This window comes from Dermacentor albipictus, chromosome 1 (genome assembly GCF_038994185.2).
Source record: "Dermacentor albipictus isolate Rhodes 1998 colony chromosome 1, USDA_Dalb.pri_finalv2, whole genome shotgun sequence".
Classification (NCBI taxonomy): domain Eukaryota; kingdom Metazoa; phylum Arthropoda; class Arachnida; order Ixodida; family Ixodidae; genus Dermacentor; species Dermacentor albipictus.
This window is the reverse complement of record NC_091821.1, coordinates 140,550,079-140,566,749: the sequence shown is the minus strand read 5'-3', so window position 1 is coordinate 140,566,749 and position 16,671 is coordinate 140,550,079. Positions and strand designations below refer to the sequence as shown.

Below are 16,671 nucleotides of genomic sequence, written 5' to 3'. Positions count from 1 at the left end.
GGTGAACAGTCAAATGGACACATTAAAATCGAGGGCTAGATGAGCCAAACGCCAAGATTTCTTTCCTCATTGTTTCCAAGAGATGGGGAGTTATGTAATACTGACTCGTTCGCGAAAAAGGGGGTATGACGATGAATGCGACAGGGATTCGGGTGAGACAGGCTACTATGTGCAGTTAACGCTGCGAGTTGCTTAGCACAATGACTACTCAGGTAGCACCAAAGTAGCTGCAACCTCCAACTTCGCCCGAAAGGAAACAGCACTGGGTTGCGCTGGGTTGCGTCGTGCGAGCCCCTCGGTGAGTCACCCACTGACTGGTCCCTGTGCGCAGTGCGTGCGGCTCTCAGCGAAGGCGAACCGTGGTTTCCCGCAGCGCTCAGTGGCTCAGACGAGGTCAGAGCCCCCCTGAGAGGAGCCTGAAGATACAACCCCTCCATACAGGTGACTTGGAAAGCTCGGCAGTTAAAAAAAAAAAAATCGATCGTCTTGATACGCGTTTCGCAAATATGCCTTTCCGGGGAAGTCTGTCTGCTATAACTGAGGCTACTAGGGGGACAGAACAGATGATAGGGAGAGGGCGAGTGAATCGACAAATGAAAGTTCTCAGGCGGATGCAAGCCGTCCCGTTTACCCCAATCGCTTGATTAATTAATATATGCCACAGAAAAACTGTCCGTGCATCGTCACTTCGGCGCACGTCTCGTCGGCCGACCAGACAAGGCATCAGTGGCCTGCACCATGTCATTCTTCGTGAGGGCTACGGCGAGCTGGGGGCAATGCGCAAAATAAACTCGTTAACTGACGCTTGATCGCAAAAGGAAAAAAAAAACAGCGGGCAGATTATTTACATCCTCTGTCCAACTGTCGGACTTCGTAAACAGTCTGTCCCTCTGAGCTCAGCGAGTAAAACAAAACGTACGTGGGTATATGGTGCGCTGGGGTAACTCTTCGTTCACATTCACAGCCAAGTTACTCGGAACTTAGACGGGCGCACACGTACGATGCGCCTCTTGCAAATGGCTACCGACGAGTGATCGTGCATCGTTAAAATTTGGGCGCTTGCTTGCGCGACAGTGTGCCTTCCACACCGTATAGTGCGCGTGATGCCCTCAGCTGGAAGTGTTTAGATCGCAGACTTCCTACCTAAATTTGGACGGCCATTCTGGAGTGTGGAATTGCTCAGAATCGTGGCTGCGCGCTTTACACCTTTGTATGTATGCGCAAGAAAGCCCTGAATGATTATGTGCTTTTTGGGGGCGAGGAAAAAAGAAACGAGAAAATAAGGAATACAAAACGACCGCGCCAAGTCATATTCTTATGATCTCCTAATGACATCTCCCGAACACTGTGATCGTATTTAGAAGTATACGCAAGTGGCTCCAGTGCGCGATTAATGTTATCGCGTTTAAGCGTAACGCCGGGCGCGCCAGTGACTGACGCCTCTCTTTTAGTTACTCCATGAAGCTGACGGTGAGCCTAAATAAGTATTGACAACAGCTAATATCTGTAGCGCGTAAAGCTTGCCAGATGTAACGGTGCTCGCCTCGCGGCTAATGACCAGCTCACACAATCGGTGCGTCCTGATGAAATGCAGGCTCAGTGCTCCTCCTGCTGTACTGACACGAAGGTGGAAATCCACGTCACTCCTGAAAAGCGTCGCACACTCGCTTACATATATATGGGAGTCCACCTGAACTTAAATATAGTGCCCAATACGTACCAAAAATAAATATTAAGAAGCCAACAGATTGTTAATGGTAATTTAATAAAATAAAACTTCCACTGAAATATTACGGCTAAACTTTCAACGCGAATGATTGAAATACGCAGCCACGAGAACTAGTATGCGTCATTCCCCAGCCGTCGATTATCCGCCACCTGCTCGTCTGACGCCACGTGATTTCATTTTTTTAATTATTATTATTATTTTTAATCATGAAACTCAACGCTACATTAATTAGGAAGAAGGAAACCTTGACAATAACTTTCATCTTTTATCAATAACCTCTCTTCATTATGCAAAACTTTATTGCCAAATTTTAATTAACTAATTTATTTTATGATATTATGTTCATCTTTTTGCCGTAAGACGGAGAAAAATAGAGTAGACGCGGTACCTTCTTAGTAGAATTATTAGTAGAACAGAACACAAGCGATACATTCTAGATAATAATAATAATAATAATAATAATAATAATAATAATAATAATAATAATAATAATAATAATAATAACGGCAGAAAAAGAAACCATTGCATGGAAGCTCGTGTGCAAAGAGATCTTAGTTTTACTTTCGAACTACCCACTTGTTAATTTTATACGAGACTATGCGAGCATCGAACTATAATCTACGGCTCTGCCAATTGTTATATTAATCTAATCAGCGTACGACCGACCGGGCATTCCATCCATCGAGCGGCCAGTCACGCGGCAATTTCGCGTGTATTTGCGGACTTCTTTCACGCTCGGAAAAACACTTTTATGTAGCACGTACTGAGCAACAGAAAGCTGTATCGGGAGTTTTTCATGTTGCTTTACAGTTTTCTCATTGACGCTTTTCATCTAATTATATTATTTGAGAAACTGCTTGCTTAATCAAGACTAATTTTCCAATTAGGCGAAATGCGGAAAAAAATAATCTGAGAATCTCCAAGCGACCCCAAGCAACATTATCTTGGTTCTGTCCAGCTACGTGGTATTTGCATATATGCAATGTTTGACTCAAGTTACGTGGGACACCTTGTGTACGTTGACACGGCAGGCGCATACATTACATATATGGCAGCATATCGCCATCCCAGTGATCCGTAGCATTACGAAACTACCTAGCAGCGCATTTCTTGTCTAGCGCCCCTTTGTAGGACATCGTTCAAGAGCAGTCGGTAAGCAATGGCAAACGCCAAACAGTTGGCGTATCGTTACAAGTTCCTGTCAGAAATACGTGGTAACTTGGTGAACTTGGTTTAAAAAGATGTAACGCTCGCTGACGCGCAAAGTTCAGAACCTAACCGTCCCAGTAACACGCACTGGCGATGCCGAACCGGAGCATGTGATAAATGGTTCACTGGAGGCTTGGTGAAGGCAGATATTTATTTCTTCCTTTTTTTTTGGTACTTGCGGCAAGTACCTCAAAGCGGTCGCGTTTCTAAATTGAATTTTACCGTCATATCTGTCTTCTGCGTATAGAAGTGTGTCACTGTCAGTTCATCTCGAAAGAAAACTATGCGCGCAAAAAAAAAAGGGGGAGGGGGGCGACCTATACCGTCCGTTGAGACGGAAGGAAACGCGTCGATATGGTGAAATGGGCGCACAAAGCACCCGTCGTTGTGAAAAGACCGGCCGCATATTTGTTGCCCATATTCCCAATATAAATAAATCAAGTGGTGAATCACCAAGCACAAAAAAGAAAGTAGCTTTTTTGCATAACGCAATAAGTGCGCAATGGGGCGGTTCGTGATTTTAATAAATTAACAACGAGCTTAAAGATAAGCTAGCTAAGCCTACACAACAATGGCGTGAGTACAGACGCGTGTGCGCATGCGTGCTTTTTAGTATTTATCTAGCAACTGCAATTATGCGAGATAACGCGTCGCGCTGCTTACTTAGTGTGGCAAAGCTTATACAGGCGCAATTGTTCGCGCACACAGATATCGAAATGTTGACACTACGTCGAGAACGCTCCGATAAGCATGGCAAATGTGGAGGTAGCACGTCTACCTAAGAAGAAAAAAAAATTCTAACTACTTTACATGCAACGAACAAAATTGAATAGAGACTAGGCAGCTACTTTGGCGGTAGTGATCATAGAGTTCCGAGCACCGGTCACAGCAAATAGTAAGTAGGTATCCCGAAGTAATGGTATTAGCAGAAAAAAAAGGCCCTGTCTAATATCTTGAGGAATGTTACAAGGTATCACACCTTAGATATCATACTGTACGAGGAGTATCCAGACATCAAGTCCGTTGCAATAATTAAACAAAAACAATATTACGGACCATGACAACACTAACTAAATAGCCAAAATAGCTCTCCGTTCCTTATGACCTGTTAATTTTATTTGCCATCCCCGGTGGCTAAACGCTCTACTGCTTAGCACAAGGTCGCAGGTTCGATTTGCACTCATGGTGGCCGCATCATGCGAGGCGTGGAATGCGAGAACGCTCGTCAGCTTAGGTGGCCCATTACAGAAACCCAGGAGGACAAAATTATTGCAGAGTCGTCCAATATTACGTCCTTCATAACCGCAGTGCTGCTTTAGGACGTGGAACCCCTTGAAACAATTCTGCAAACCGCCGCTTACATTTTTTCCCCCATAATGAGCACAAAAATTCAGATAACCGGCATACGCGGCAAAATTTTGTGCAGTGCCGCATCATCAAAGAGCGGTATAAATGCACAATTAATGAAAGTTCTCGAAAAGGCTACCGAAAGCTAACTGCAATTGCTATCGTTGGTGCTCGTATTAACTCTCTCGTGCCACCGCTGGTCTTCTGCGGTCCGGTTTTGGTCTTTTGGCCGCGGTGGTCGTACCTACTTACTTTCTCTTGGACCACACGCAGTAGGTCATCAATAAATAAAGATCGCCTACCGCCTCGCTTCAAGCTACGAACGTTCTCACCCCCTTTGGAGTTGCTGAACCACCTTCTCAATATGTTTCTTCTACAAGTTACGGTAATACAAGAACCCAAGTTACGGTAATAAAGAGTAGTCGAAGAGCAGATGCTTTAAGCTGTAGCCAACGTTTCGACAAAGGGTCTCTCTCCTTGTCGAAACGTTGGCTCCAGTTTGAGACATGTCTTGTTCGCCTACTGTGTATTACTTCTTCGTTATTTTATTGCGAAGCTTGGACAAGTCACAGTAGACGCCCAAAACCTATTCAATAAAAGAATCGGAGACCGAATTCATAGGTGCGGTGCATCCAGTTACTCCGGATGTGACGTCTACAATATAAGCGTGCACGAAAGCCCGCAATTCAAGTGCCAACGCGGAGTTATTTGACAAATTGTGCGTACTTTATAGATACGCCTCTTAATTTTGTCGAAAGGGTCCCTTTGCACTATTTAGCCCTTATCTTGAACGAAGGAGAAAAAACTAAAAAAAAATCACACACACACACACACACACACACACACACACACACACGCGCGCGCGCACACGCGCACACACACACACACACACACACACACACACACACACACACACACACACACACACACACACACACACACACACACACACACGCACACACGCACGCACGCACGCACGCACGCACGCACGCACGCACGCACGCGCACACGCACACGCACACGCACACGCACACGCACACGCACACGCACACGCACACACACACGCACGCACGCACGCACGCACACGAACAAACTTTGGGTATAGCTGAAGCTGCCATGCTAGAATTTGTTACCTTCTTGTTGGCAGCGAAAGTTGAACACTATTACTAACACTCTGCTTGTGCCATTAGCAGCTCGCATCCGCAGAATTGGTCACTGTTGGCCGAGTGTGACTCGACATGTGCTACTCTGAGAATAAGAATCTATAAACCGCATGGTTTCAAGCCCTGAATCGTTGGGAGTTTCTATAAGCTGGCCACGCTGCGACGCTACAGGAGCTACGATCTACGGCGCACGAAGGCCAGAAGGTGTACTGAAATGCCTTTCAGCACAAGAAATAAATACTGCTTGCTCCAGACAAAGCGCCATATTCATCTTTTTTCTTTTTTTTAACGCAGCCTCAGTCACAGTTATAGCGACGTGAATGAGGTGCCAACAGTACTGCAGCATACAACATTCAATGCACAGTTTCGGTTTTCTTGCGAAGGGACTGGTGATTTTCGCGTTATATTTTTCTTCAAGGGCAATGTGGATGCGTCTGTGGTGGATTAAAGCAAAGAACAGGAAACGTTGCTATCAATCACAGAATTGGAAATTCTCGAGCAGTTCAGCACCATGTAAATTAAACAATGACAATGACTCCGCACCAGACACGAACATAGAAAACAACTTCGTCTCCTCGTTTCTGTTTCACATAGAGAGTTCTATCGAAGTGAGCGACTTTCGCCGCAGTACTTGCATATAGAATACCTCCAATAGCGTATGCACAATGAACACGACCTTATATAAAAATTATGAAGTGCATTCCTTCCACTCTAAAGCAGCAGTAGCAGCAGCAGCAGCGGCTCTGAGCTTTCTGAGAGAAGAATATGATGCAGTATGACACCTTGTACACCTGTGCTTCCGAGCATCAGACAGGAAATGAGCTCCATTTGGCCACTACGACTAACGCATGGCGCACGCAGTATCCGCGGCGTAGCGCTGAAACAGCAAAATTGAAAACAACAAAAGCTATTTAAAACACTCAGGGCCGAGCAGCTGTTCACCTCCGCGAGGTATGGCGATTCGCTGCTTCGTCCCGGTAGAGAAAAGTGCCGGCGCGGCTGCCTTGCTTGCGCTCTTAAGGGAGTGGTGCTGGTTGAGGCCGTGTGCTCTCCGTCGCACACAGGACCGGCACGCACGCACACACAAGCCCAAAAGTGTTGTACTCTCGGTCGGCTGCATAATAGGCCACCAAAACTATACAGATAACTACTACACTGTGGCGACTACACTGGCGAACAGCGCATTGTACAACGTTTCGCGCCAACGTAGATCGCGATCTGCCAAGCACGTGGCTGAGCAACGCAAGAGATTGGTTCGAGAGCCCTTTCTGCTGACACGCGGGTATTCAGACCATTGGTGGCGAACAGCTCACTGAGTCGTGGCTGCAGTTTATTTCTTCCTTAAATTTCAGCGCCATTTCAAGACCTCTTCGTGTGGCCAGTATTTGCTCTGCAGCCTGTTTTACTGACCATACTGATGACGTCAGGCACCAGTCAGGGAGCTCACCTGAGGGATTTCCGAATGAACAGAGGGCAAGCATGGTCGTCCTTATAATGGACGGGAGTGATGGGAAGCGATGCGGGGGGGTGGCACCAAAGGTGTGCGTGCGTTTTCACGCCGGTGTCTGAGCTTCGCGCCGCCGCCGAAAACGTGAAATGTGGGAAGCTAATATCGCAGTCCGAAAGGAGCCTTTCGCACAGCAGAATAAGTCAACCGAAAGTGGCTCTCGCTACAGCACGGGGCGTAAGAACGACATCAACGATTGCGGCTGGGTACTCGAGAACATTATCTAGGTCTCGGCAGTGGGTCGCCAGCGCCTAAGACGCCCCTCCCTTCGAAACACGAGAGCGAGGCAGCCGCGCCTCTTGAAACGCGCGCCTAAAACGCGCACGTCACGCGAGAGCGCTTAGCGCTCCTCAGACGACGTCCCCCGGGGAGTCGTAGAGGTCCTCGGTCGCGTCACCGTCCCGCCCGCCTTGAGTTCCACCGTCGGCCGAGTCCAGGGATGAGGGAAAAGGCGAGCCCATCCGCGTGCGCGCCCTGGCACTGTCGCCGCCGCTCCTCGGGGAGGCGCCGCCGGGCTGCTGCTTGGGGCTGCGCGGCAGGAGCACCGTGGTCTCGCTGACCGATTCATCGCTGCCATGCGCGAGAGAGAAAAGAAACGAACGTCTCAGAAAGCATGGCTGGAACCCAGCACCGCGGAGGAAAGGTATTCTTTTACTGTTCTTTTTCACTTTGCGCGTGTCTTCAGCCAAAAGTGGCCGCGTTGTTTAAGCAGACACTGCGTCTAGAAAGGTTAGAACGACAGAAAGCTGAGCTAGTTGGTAAGGATTCATTATGCAAAATAGAAGTGAGGCGTGCAGACAGGACACAAGAGTAGAGAAGTGGACACCACGAACGCCGCCTTCCACGGCGTTCGTGGTGTCCACTTCTCTACTCTTGTGTCCTGTCTGCACGCCTCACTTCTATTTTGCATAATGTCTAGAAAGGTACCATCTGAAAAGGAAACCGATCAAACTTTCACAAGCCACACTAACAACAATGACGGCGGTGGTGATGGTGGTGGTGGGTGGCCGGGGGGTATGCCATCCCTTGATATAAAGCTAAGAAAAGGTGGGCGTGAAAGAGCATGTGCTGCAACCATTAATGAAGATAGCCGCCTCTAGAAGGCATAAAACGTCCTTTCGCCGAACTCGGGAGTAATAAAAACAATTTGTGTTTATTGCACAAAATTCTGCCTTCCACGATAAAGGTAAGTACAGGCATGCAGCGTTAATATTTTAAATCTGAGCTTTCTCCTATTTAAAATACTAATGCCACTGTGACACAAGAAGTATAGAATCCGTAATGCATCTAGATATGTGTCGCACTTCTCTGTGCCATGCACCTGCCATTCCCACCCTTCTCTCGACAAGCGTCATACGTCGCCTTCGCCCTCGTTGCATCGCTGCGTAGAGGCCTCAAACAGGGCATCCGCCTGATTTGGCGCTTTCATTTCGGCATGGCTTGTGAGCGGTGTAGTGCATTAAGACCAAACACTGCATGATATATTAAAGTTATGATCTTTGTGGTGGATAAACATAAATATTGCATGAAGTTGCATGCTGCATATGATGAAAGTTAACACACTTGTACGCCCCACCGTTTTGTACAAGATGTAGTTAACTGCTTCACTACAGCTTCGCTTCACATCGATTCTAACATGTGCATTCGATCCGGATTCTTTTTTTTTTTGTCAAGCTATCATGGTGATGATCATGACGATTTATTGACACCCCCTCTGAAACGGGGCGGTCGCAAATAGTCACCTGGCCTGTTTGAGTTACTCAGGTATGCTATACAAGCTTTTCATTTTAGCATTTCTGTATACATCTTTTTAATCTTTTTTCTCTCCCTCAAAACTTCTATGTGTACCTTGTGCCGGCACTTATGCCTGTGACGGATTCAGTCATATCAATCTCTTTCCTGCTTTATTTCCACCAATACTCTAAACGCCTTTTGCTCGTCTCGACTGCTGACCGGTTGACGCTTCAGTCCACTTTAAACCACAGCGCTTCTGGAAGGTGTGCGTTACCTACGGGTCTCACTGGCTGTATCCCTTCGCATTCCATTAGCAGGTGTCGAGTGTCTCCGGTTTTTTTGCTTCCGTTCACACATGCCTCATCCTATTGCGAATATTTGCTCCGGTATGTTTTTTTACCGTTAGGCAACTAGCTACAACCTCAAATAGCAAGGCATTTCCATTCGTGTTATCGTACAGATTTTCTCTTCTAATTTCTCTCTTTTCATTCTTGTAAATCTCCATGGTCTTTTTTTGTTTCCATTGGTTGATTCCAATTCACTGTCTCTGCTTCTTTCACTTTCTTTTTGATGACTCCTGGTTGTCTATTTGCACTTTAAGTAACCCTGTACTTGGTTGCCAACTCTATTGAACTATTCCTCCATTCTGTGTCCACGCTTTTCAGGTACAGATATTTGTGGACTTTAGCCGCCCACCTATTTTGATCCATCTTCCTGAGTATTCAAAACTAATTTTGCTCTACGCTTCTTAGACTTCAAACGAGGTCCAACACATGTCACCCTACACGGCTCATTTGTGATTTTGCCGTGGGTTCCCAAAGCCAACCGGCGTACCGATATTTGGTTAACTTCCAACCCCGACAAGATATCCGATTTTAAGCGCAGAATGGCATTTGCGAATGCTAGCGCTGATGCCATTATTTCTCCCTAAATTCCAGGCCCCACCTCATATTTATTGTTGCCCCAAAGTGCTCTATGTTTCATTACGCTGCATTCCGCTTCCACTCTATTTTCAAATTATCTTGGTCGGTGCTTGAGCAAGTCTTTCTTTCGTTTTATGTATACCATAAAGTATTTATTTTGACTATGGGTATGACCTGCTGTTGATTGGACACCGCGTAGTTACTCGTCTCTTCATTAAAGATCATAATTCCCGATTTCTCTGCGCTAATGTTAGGGCCTAGATTTGTCGCTGCATTGCGACAGGTATTCGCACGTGTCTGTAAATCTATAGCATTGTCTGCTAGTAGCACTATGTTGTCCACACACAAAAGTCCGGGGACCTTCTGTTGCGCCATTTGTCCATTGTCGCGACAAGCAGCGAGAAGTAGCCGGCGCCACCTATAGGCACCAGCATGTCCTATTATATCACAAGCAACAGAAGATGGTAACAGAAGCAGCCGAGTGTCGAAAAAGAAGTTTACTAAACAAAATGGGCACTGAGCAAGGATTGTTGGCTATATACTAGAAGTGAAAATGACAGTGAGGACATTTCAGTAAATAACAAAGAGAGCTTCGCTTATAACCAATTCTCATACATGCGCGAGACCCACCGACTTTCTTTATCTCGTCATCTCGCTCGTGAAGGTTTAAAATCGGTGCTAGATTAGGCTAATTCGATTCTAAATAATATTCAATCTACTCACCTGCCATCGTCTTCCACGAGCGCCTCTTGCCGCTTTAGTATTTGATGATGAGTTGGTGTTGGAGACGTTGGAATCTTATTGCCACCTTCACCGGCCGAAAACGAGCTCTGATTTCCAGAAGGACTCAGCGAAGATCTGGAAAGTAAAATATGAATGGGTAAGGAGGAGAAGGATGTTGTAGGCTGCAGTCGCATCTAGCACTACGTGCAAGATTGATGGGTTTACTCTGAAAAAAAAAGGTAACACCCCAAATGGTCCAAATACAGAGACCTAAGATCTTTTCCCAGTACCATTAACTCTTTCTATGGAATTATAACGCTGAACATTGTGTTATTTTGGGGGGCAGGCGTTCTGTCTGGTTTTCTTGCCTTTTCACCGGTCCAATTTATTGCAATACCAATTACGCGGACACTCAAAGTGAACTATCACGGTCGCCGTGATCTTCCATATAAAGTTCGAGTGCCGTAAGATCGTGCTCCGCACGTCGTATGATGTGGGTGCGAGGAAAAAGCACGCAAGGGTGAGCCAAGAAGGATGGTGACTTGATGCGTGCCCTCTACCGGCGGGCGCAATGTTGGAGGTCACGTGATCAAGCGCGCAGAGGAGGGCGCACGTCTCCCCGCGCGGCATGTGTTGGAGGTAATCTGTGGTGGGTGAAAAGCTTAAGGGCGGAGGGACATAGCCGGTAGCCTTATGCGGTGCTTTTCGGCGTGAAGCGAGAGGCAGCACGAAGCGTTCGGTCCCCGCTGCCGGCGCTCTTCATCACGCCAGCGTTGTGACAGCGAGTGCTCGCAGTCATCGGTCGATATCTGTTCGTGTTTGCCGGTGCGCGCGTGACACCACGTTTGTTCATTTAATTAGCATTGAAAGTTTAACGCAAGTTATACTGTCCATAAAGCTAAGAACCTTACTGTAGTTTTCTGTAGTTGCTGTAGTTGTCTAATACTTTGCTATCACTATCAATGCTTCGCCTTTCGGGCGAGACGGACTTTTTTCTGTTTGCCTGAAATAAACTTCAAACTAATTGAAACGCATCCATAAGACCAGACAACGCATCTGCCGGTGCTAGAGACTTATGATGGCCCCTAATACGAGCGTTAGTAAAAGCTAATAATTTTTCTGAGCATGATGCAGTCACCTATAGGAAAGTGCGCGTAGGCGTCCACGTCACCGGAATTAATTTACATCTTTACAGCTGTTGCTAAAAATTTTGGTTTTAGCGACAGCCGTGAAGATTTTCGTTTCAACTGATGGACACTCAACCTCGGCAGCTCACTGACTCCAAGGGCGAAGTAAAAGGATATCTTGGCAGTTCTCCTGCTCAATCAATCTTGTGGCCGCTCCTGGCCACGCATACACGATGTTCAGATCGACGGGGAGCTCTCTTGAATAGGGCATCGACACTTAGACAAGTGGTAAAGTTCACTTCCTTCCGCTCTGCAAAAGATGTTATGGAGCTCTGTATTGAGATGAAGGGCGCCGAAATGACAACCCTCCTGAGACGTGCCGTCAAGTCGATCTTAACATTCATGTGGTGTACTCTTGGGAGTAGGACCAGTTTAAAGATACTTCGTTTTATTGCCATAGCAATTATAGCGCCACTACAAGGAAATTTTCGCTGTCACCGTGATGTTACGAGTAAAGTTCCAGCGCAATAAGATCCTACCGTACCCCGTGCGCCGTATGCTGTGAGTGCGAGAAAAAGCGTGCGAGGATGAGCCGAGAAGCATGACTATCAATAAGGTTTCGACTGGAACTAGTCGGCAAGACATCACTCTGTTTACTGCGCTATGCTGTTATACAAAGGTAAAAAAAGAAGAAAGACTGACACGTGTGCGTAATGTATGTCAGTCTCTGTTTTTTTGTCCTTTGTATAACAGTATAACGCAGTAACAGAACGACAAAGAAACATGATGGCCTGATGAGCACCGTCGTTATGCGCATCCATTGCTGAAGGTCACGTGATAAAACGCATGCTAGGGGATGGTGCAGGTGAGCGCGCGTCTCCTCCTCTATTCAGACCATCGTTACGCATGGCCCTCCGCGCGACTGAGTGCATACATAGGCCACGCACGGCATCTTGGAGTTATATGTGGCGGGCGCAAAGCTGTGGGTGAGCCGATGATGGCTGGTGGCTTCACGCACGCTATGTTTCCGCTCGCTTTGTGTTGGAGGTAGTGTTTGCTCCCTACTGCCCGCACTCTTCGTCACACCAGCGTTGTGACGAGTGTTCGCGGTCATCGACTGATATATGTTCATGTTTGCCTGCGAACGCTTGACTCCGTGCATGTCAATTGAATTAGTAATCGAATGTTTACTGCAATTTATACAGCCAATTTACTTGGTGTAGTTTAATGTATTGCTATCGCTATCTATGCTTCGCCTTTTCAGGTGAAACTGCCACTTTTTCGGTGTTTCAGACAGGCGCACACACGAAATATCTGATGAGATGTTGGTGTGCATGTTAAAGGTTTATCTTTATGAACGAGGTTTCCGCCTACAAAAATATTCAATGACCAATAAAGCTGAGACACGTGGACACGCTGCATTGAACTGTAAAGCCGCATCGTCGTGGCGAAAGACACTGCTTACCTCCTGGGAGGCCTGGGCGAGCGTGGTTCCGCGGTTTCGTCCAGGCTCCTGCTGGTGCTGCCCTCGGGCGAGATGAGCCGCAGCGACGGCAGCGCCGAGTGCGGCTGAGTGTTGGTGGCCTCCTCCCGACGCTGCGGCGGCGGGTGCACGCGCAGGCGGGGCAGGCACGGAATCAGCTCGATGGTCTGACCAGGCGCGCAGTGCGACGAGTCGATGACGATAGCCAGCTCGGAGAAGGGGTGGCCGCCGCGGTCGGCGCTGCAATCGGTGGACGAGCAATCGGTGCCCATAAGATCCTCGTTGGTGGACGGAAGCGAGTCCGAGGACGAGGAGCGCTGGCAGACGAAGAGGGGCGATGCGGCTCGGCCGTCCACGGGACTCCGCGCGCTGCTGGCCCGGGGGCTCTTGCAGGGCCGCCGCGGTCGCTGCTCGCCGTCGTCCGAGTCGGAGGTGGAGTGGGCCGCCACGGCAGCAGCCATGCTGCTCTTGGACGGGTTGCGCGACAGCTTGGCCTCTGCCACCAGCAGCTCGTTGGGCAGCGACTCGGAGCTGGGCGTGATGCCGGGCGAGCTCCCCGGCGTGGGACGGCGGTGCTTCTCTCCCTTGCGGTGCTTGTCCGCCTTACGGCAGCGCGGGCTCTCGAAGCTGATGCTCTTGGCGAACGGGGACGTGGCCCTGGACACGTCTCGCTCGGGGACGTCGAACTTTCCCGTGTCGAGGATGATGTCCACGGAGCCTCCGCCCCGGATGCATGACTTGCTCATCCTAATTTCCGCGATGTCGATGCCTATGCCCTCATCATCGACAGAGTCCTCTGTGCTGGTGGTTTGGTAGTTGTGCCGCGTGGCGCGGTACTTGCCCTTGAGCGTCACGCGGTCCTTGAGGGACGGCGTCGCAGGGCACAGGGCTCCCCCTATGGACGACCTCCGCTTCTGCAGCAGTGGAGACGTCGGCCGGTGTGCCTCGAGGTATGGATAGGCCTGGGCCACCGGAAACTGAAACGCCTTGGTACCGCACGACAGGTAGTTGGGCGATAGCGAATGGCCGCTCTTGGGGGAGACGCTGGCGCGCCGGCCCTGGTGCGCGGGGTTCTCCAGCTCGTCAGCGATGGGACTGCTCGAGTTGCACCTGGACAGTCCCGGGCTGGAGAGCGAAGAGTACCCGGACGTGCTGAGGTTCGACTCCGATATGGTGCGGTCCGCTGAGGAGCACATGATGGTGAGCGGACTCAGGTAGTTCATGGTCTTGCAGGATGGGTTCGGAGTTCTGGGTGGGCTCGGCGCTTCCTCGGACTCGCAGGAGCTCATGTTGGCTGTGATCAGGATCTTGGGCATCGGCAGGTCGACGGAATATTTCCTCGGGACGCTCAGATCCGTGGCCTTCTGCTTGCAGCCGCTGCCCACCTTCGGTAGGCTTAGCATAGACACCTGCGTTGGGTCCTGCTGTTGCTGCTGCTGCTGCTGCTGCTGCTGTTGTTGCTGCTGCTTCGTTGGGGACTTGGGAAACGTGGCCGGTGAGGCGGCCATCATTGTTTTCTGAAGCAGGTCCAAGAAAGCACCCTTTGGGTCCCCTCCGGCAGCTTTAGGCGAACCGGGCTCTGCCTTAGGAGTTGCCAGCGTTTCCGCCACCATCGCCGTCTCTGTTGCCGTCGTCGCACTCGGCGTCTCCTTTGTCTTCTCTTCCAGCGAGGACGACTGCTGCTCGACAAAAGAGCGCGGCGACGGTGAGCGTGAACCACCACTGGCCACGGCGTCCTGGCGACACAAGGTTTCAGCCCCGGTGGAGCATCGCGAAGGAGACTCGGGTATCGGCGTCACCTCGACCTGCACCTCACTGGTCTTAGGCCCCGCGCTTATGCTGTCCGAAGAAGAATTTTGCTCCTGCGACTGCTCCCGGATGGAGTGAAATTCTGCGGTCCTCTGGATAAAACTAGTCTCCATGCTGCCCTCGCTGGCAACTGACACGTCCGATATGTCCCCAGGGGTCTCCTCGCGCTTGATGCTCTGTATCTTGCGCTCGCTGAGCTTGATAAACTCATCTAGACTCATCCTCCGTTTTCCCGGCGATTTCGACGAAGTGACCAGCGAGGCTAGGATTCGCGAGGTCTCGGACTCCTTCTCCTTAGGAGCCGGGCCGGGACCACTGGTACCAGGCATCGGGTTGTCGCTGTCGCTGGAATTGGCTGACTGCTTCTTAGAGCCGGAGGACTGCGACGATCGCTTGAGGAGCTCATCGAAGCTGAACGTGCAGGCCCCCTGCTCCTTGTCGGACGGGCTGGAACCGCCCTGCGCACTTCGGATGCTGTGCCGCCGAATGCGGCTCAGCAGTGACCGCTGACATGGCTGCGGGCTCAGACTAGCGGGCGTCAGGCTCGGCTGGGTGGAACTCAGGCTGTAACGTGTCGCGGGCGGCGACGGATCTGCGAACAGCCACATTGCACCCGAGTAAGCCCTTCATCATTGGCCTCACTGTTAAGAGAGTTTGACCGTCCGGGACGTTGAGCTTAATGACAGGCTTTGAATACGGCCATTGTACACCATGTCGGCGACTGCTTTGACTATTTTGGCTAGCGGAATCACCAAACTAAATACATCACATTGCAAGCGTCGAATATACACTACGCCGAACCATGAAGAATGATCAATTACTTTCTTCCTTGCTGCATTATAAATCGCGAAATATTTTCGACGTGAAAAAACGAAAGAAAGAAAACGTTCCCATTGCAATACGCGGATCAACGTAGCAAAATAATGTAATGAACATGCTACTCAACTGTTCTTGCTGCGTTCAATCTCTTCGGCCAGAAACTTCTCAATCTTGTCGGCGAACTTGCGTTTTATGCAGTAGACTAGCAATATGAGCAAAAGCACAGCTGAGACGGTGATCAGCCCTAACCAGAAGGGCTCCTCAAGCATCCTCTGACTGAGAGGACGGTACGGCAGACGGAACAGCTGCTTCTCGCAGCGCAGCCCTGAAAGAAAGAAAAAAGAGGGTTGGATCGTGGTTCATGCTGGCTTCGAATTATCAGACTGTCAACGCGCATTATTAGCACGTTTTATGTATGAATATTCTTGAAAACACTTCCAAATTTCTTTGCGGGATGTCTGTATGGTATCTGCAGCGTAGCAGGGTCTTAGTGCATATTGTAACGCCAAACTTACTAAAATTAGCACATCGACATTACGTTTTATTGCAGTTGCCAAGAAAAGCCCAAATTATTCAGTGTAATGGCGCTAGAAAAATCGCCTGCAATTAAATGTATTGTTGGCGGTGCGCGCAGTCGGTGTGAAAGTCTGCTCACAACACGGTCACCTCGCCCACACAAAAATACACCACATATTTTTCGTCCTGCTTCTATACCCGCCGGAGAATTTACAATAACAAGCTTACTTCATGTTGTGCAAGCCTGTTTAACGCTCTTTGAAAAAAAAAAATATGCATAATGCTGTTTCGACTGGTAACTTGAGTTCCACAAAAAAGATAACTTTTAGGGATTATTAACTCTTCGAACGTTCCTGCTATCGGTTGGTGCATGAAAACTGGTTCGACAACGTATATAGGCAATCGAATTATCAACTAAAGAAACTACGAGTGTTCGCTTCTGAACGCGAACGACATGTAATGACAATAGCCGATATGGAACTTGTGTTTTCTCTGAGAAATAAACTTACACAAGCACTTCAAAACACATTTATGAAATTTACTATGTATCCACACTATACCGTAATGTTTCGAGACCACTCA

The 16,671-nt window shown here is 48.9% G+C and overlaps 1 protein-coding gene across 1 annotated transcript in view; it reads right to left on the bottom strand.

Moving 5' to 3' along the window:
- Positions 1–2,695: 2,695 nt before the first annotated feature.
- Positions 2,696–16,671, bottom strand: part of LOC135900044 (uncharacterized) — a 554,543-nt gene continuing 540,567 nt past the window's right edge. The window contains exons 21-24 of the mRNA XM_065429465.1: positions 15,701–15,898; positions 12,928–15,346; positions 10,336–10,470; positions 2,696–7,525 (exon numbers count right to left, since the gene is read on the bottom strand). Coding sequence (XP_065285537.1) covers positions 7,306–7,525; positions 10,336–10,470; positions 12,928–15,346; positions 15,701–15,898 — 2,972 coding nt within the window. The 3' untranslated portion in view covers positions 2,696–7,305. The remainder of the gene's footprint in view (positions 7,526–10,335; positions 10,471–12,927; positions 15,347–15,700; positions 15,899–16,671) is intronic.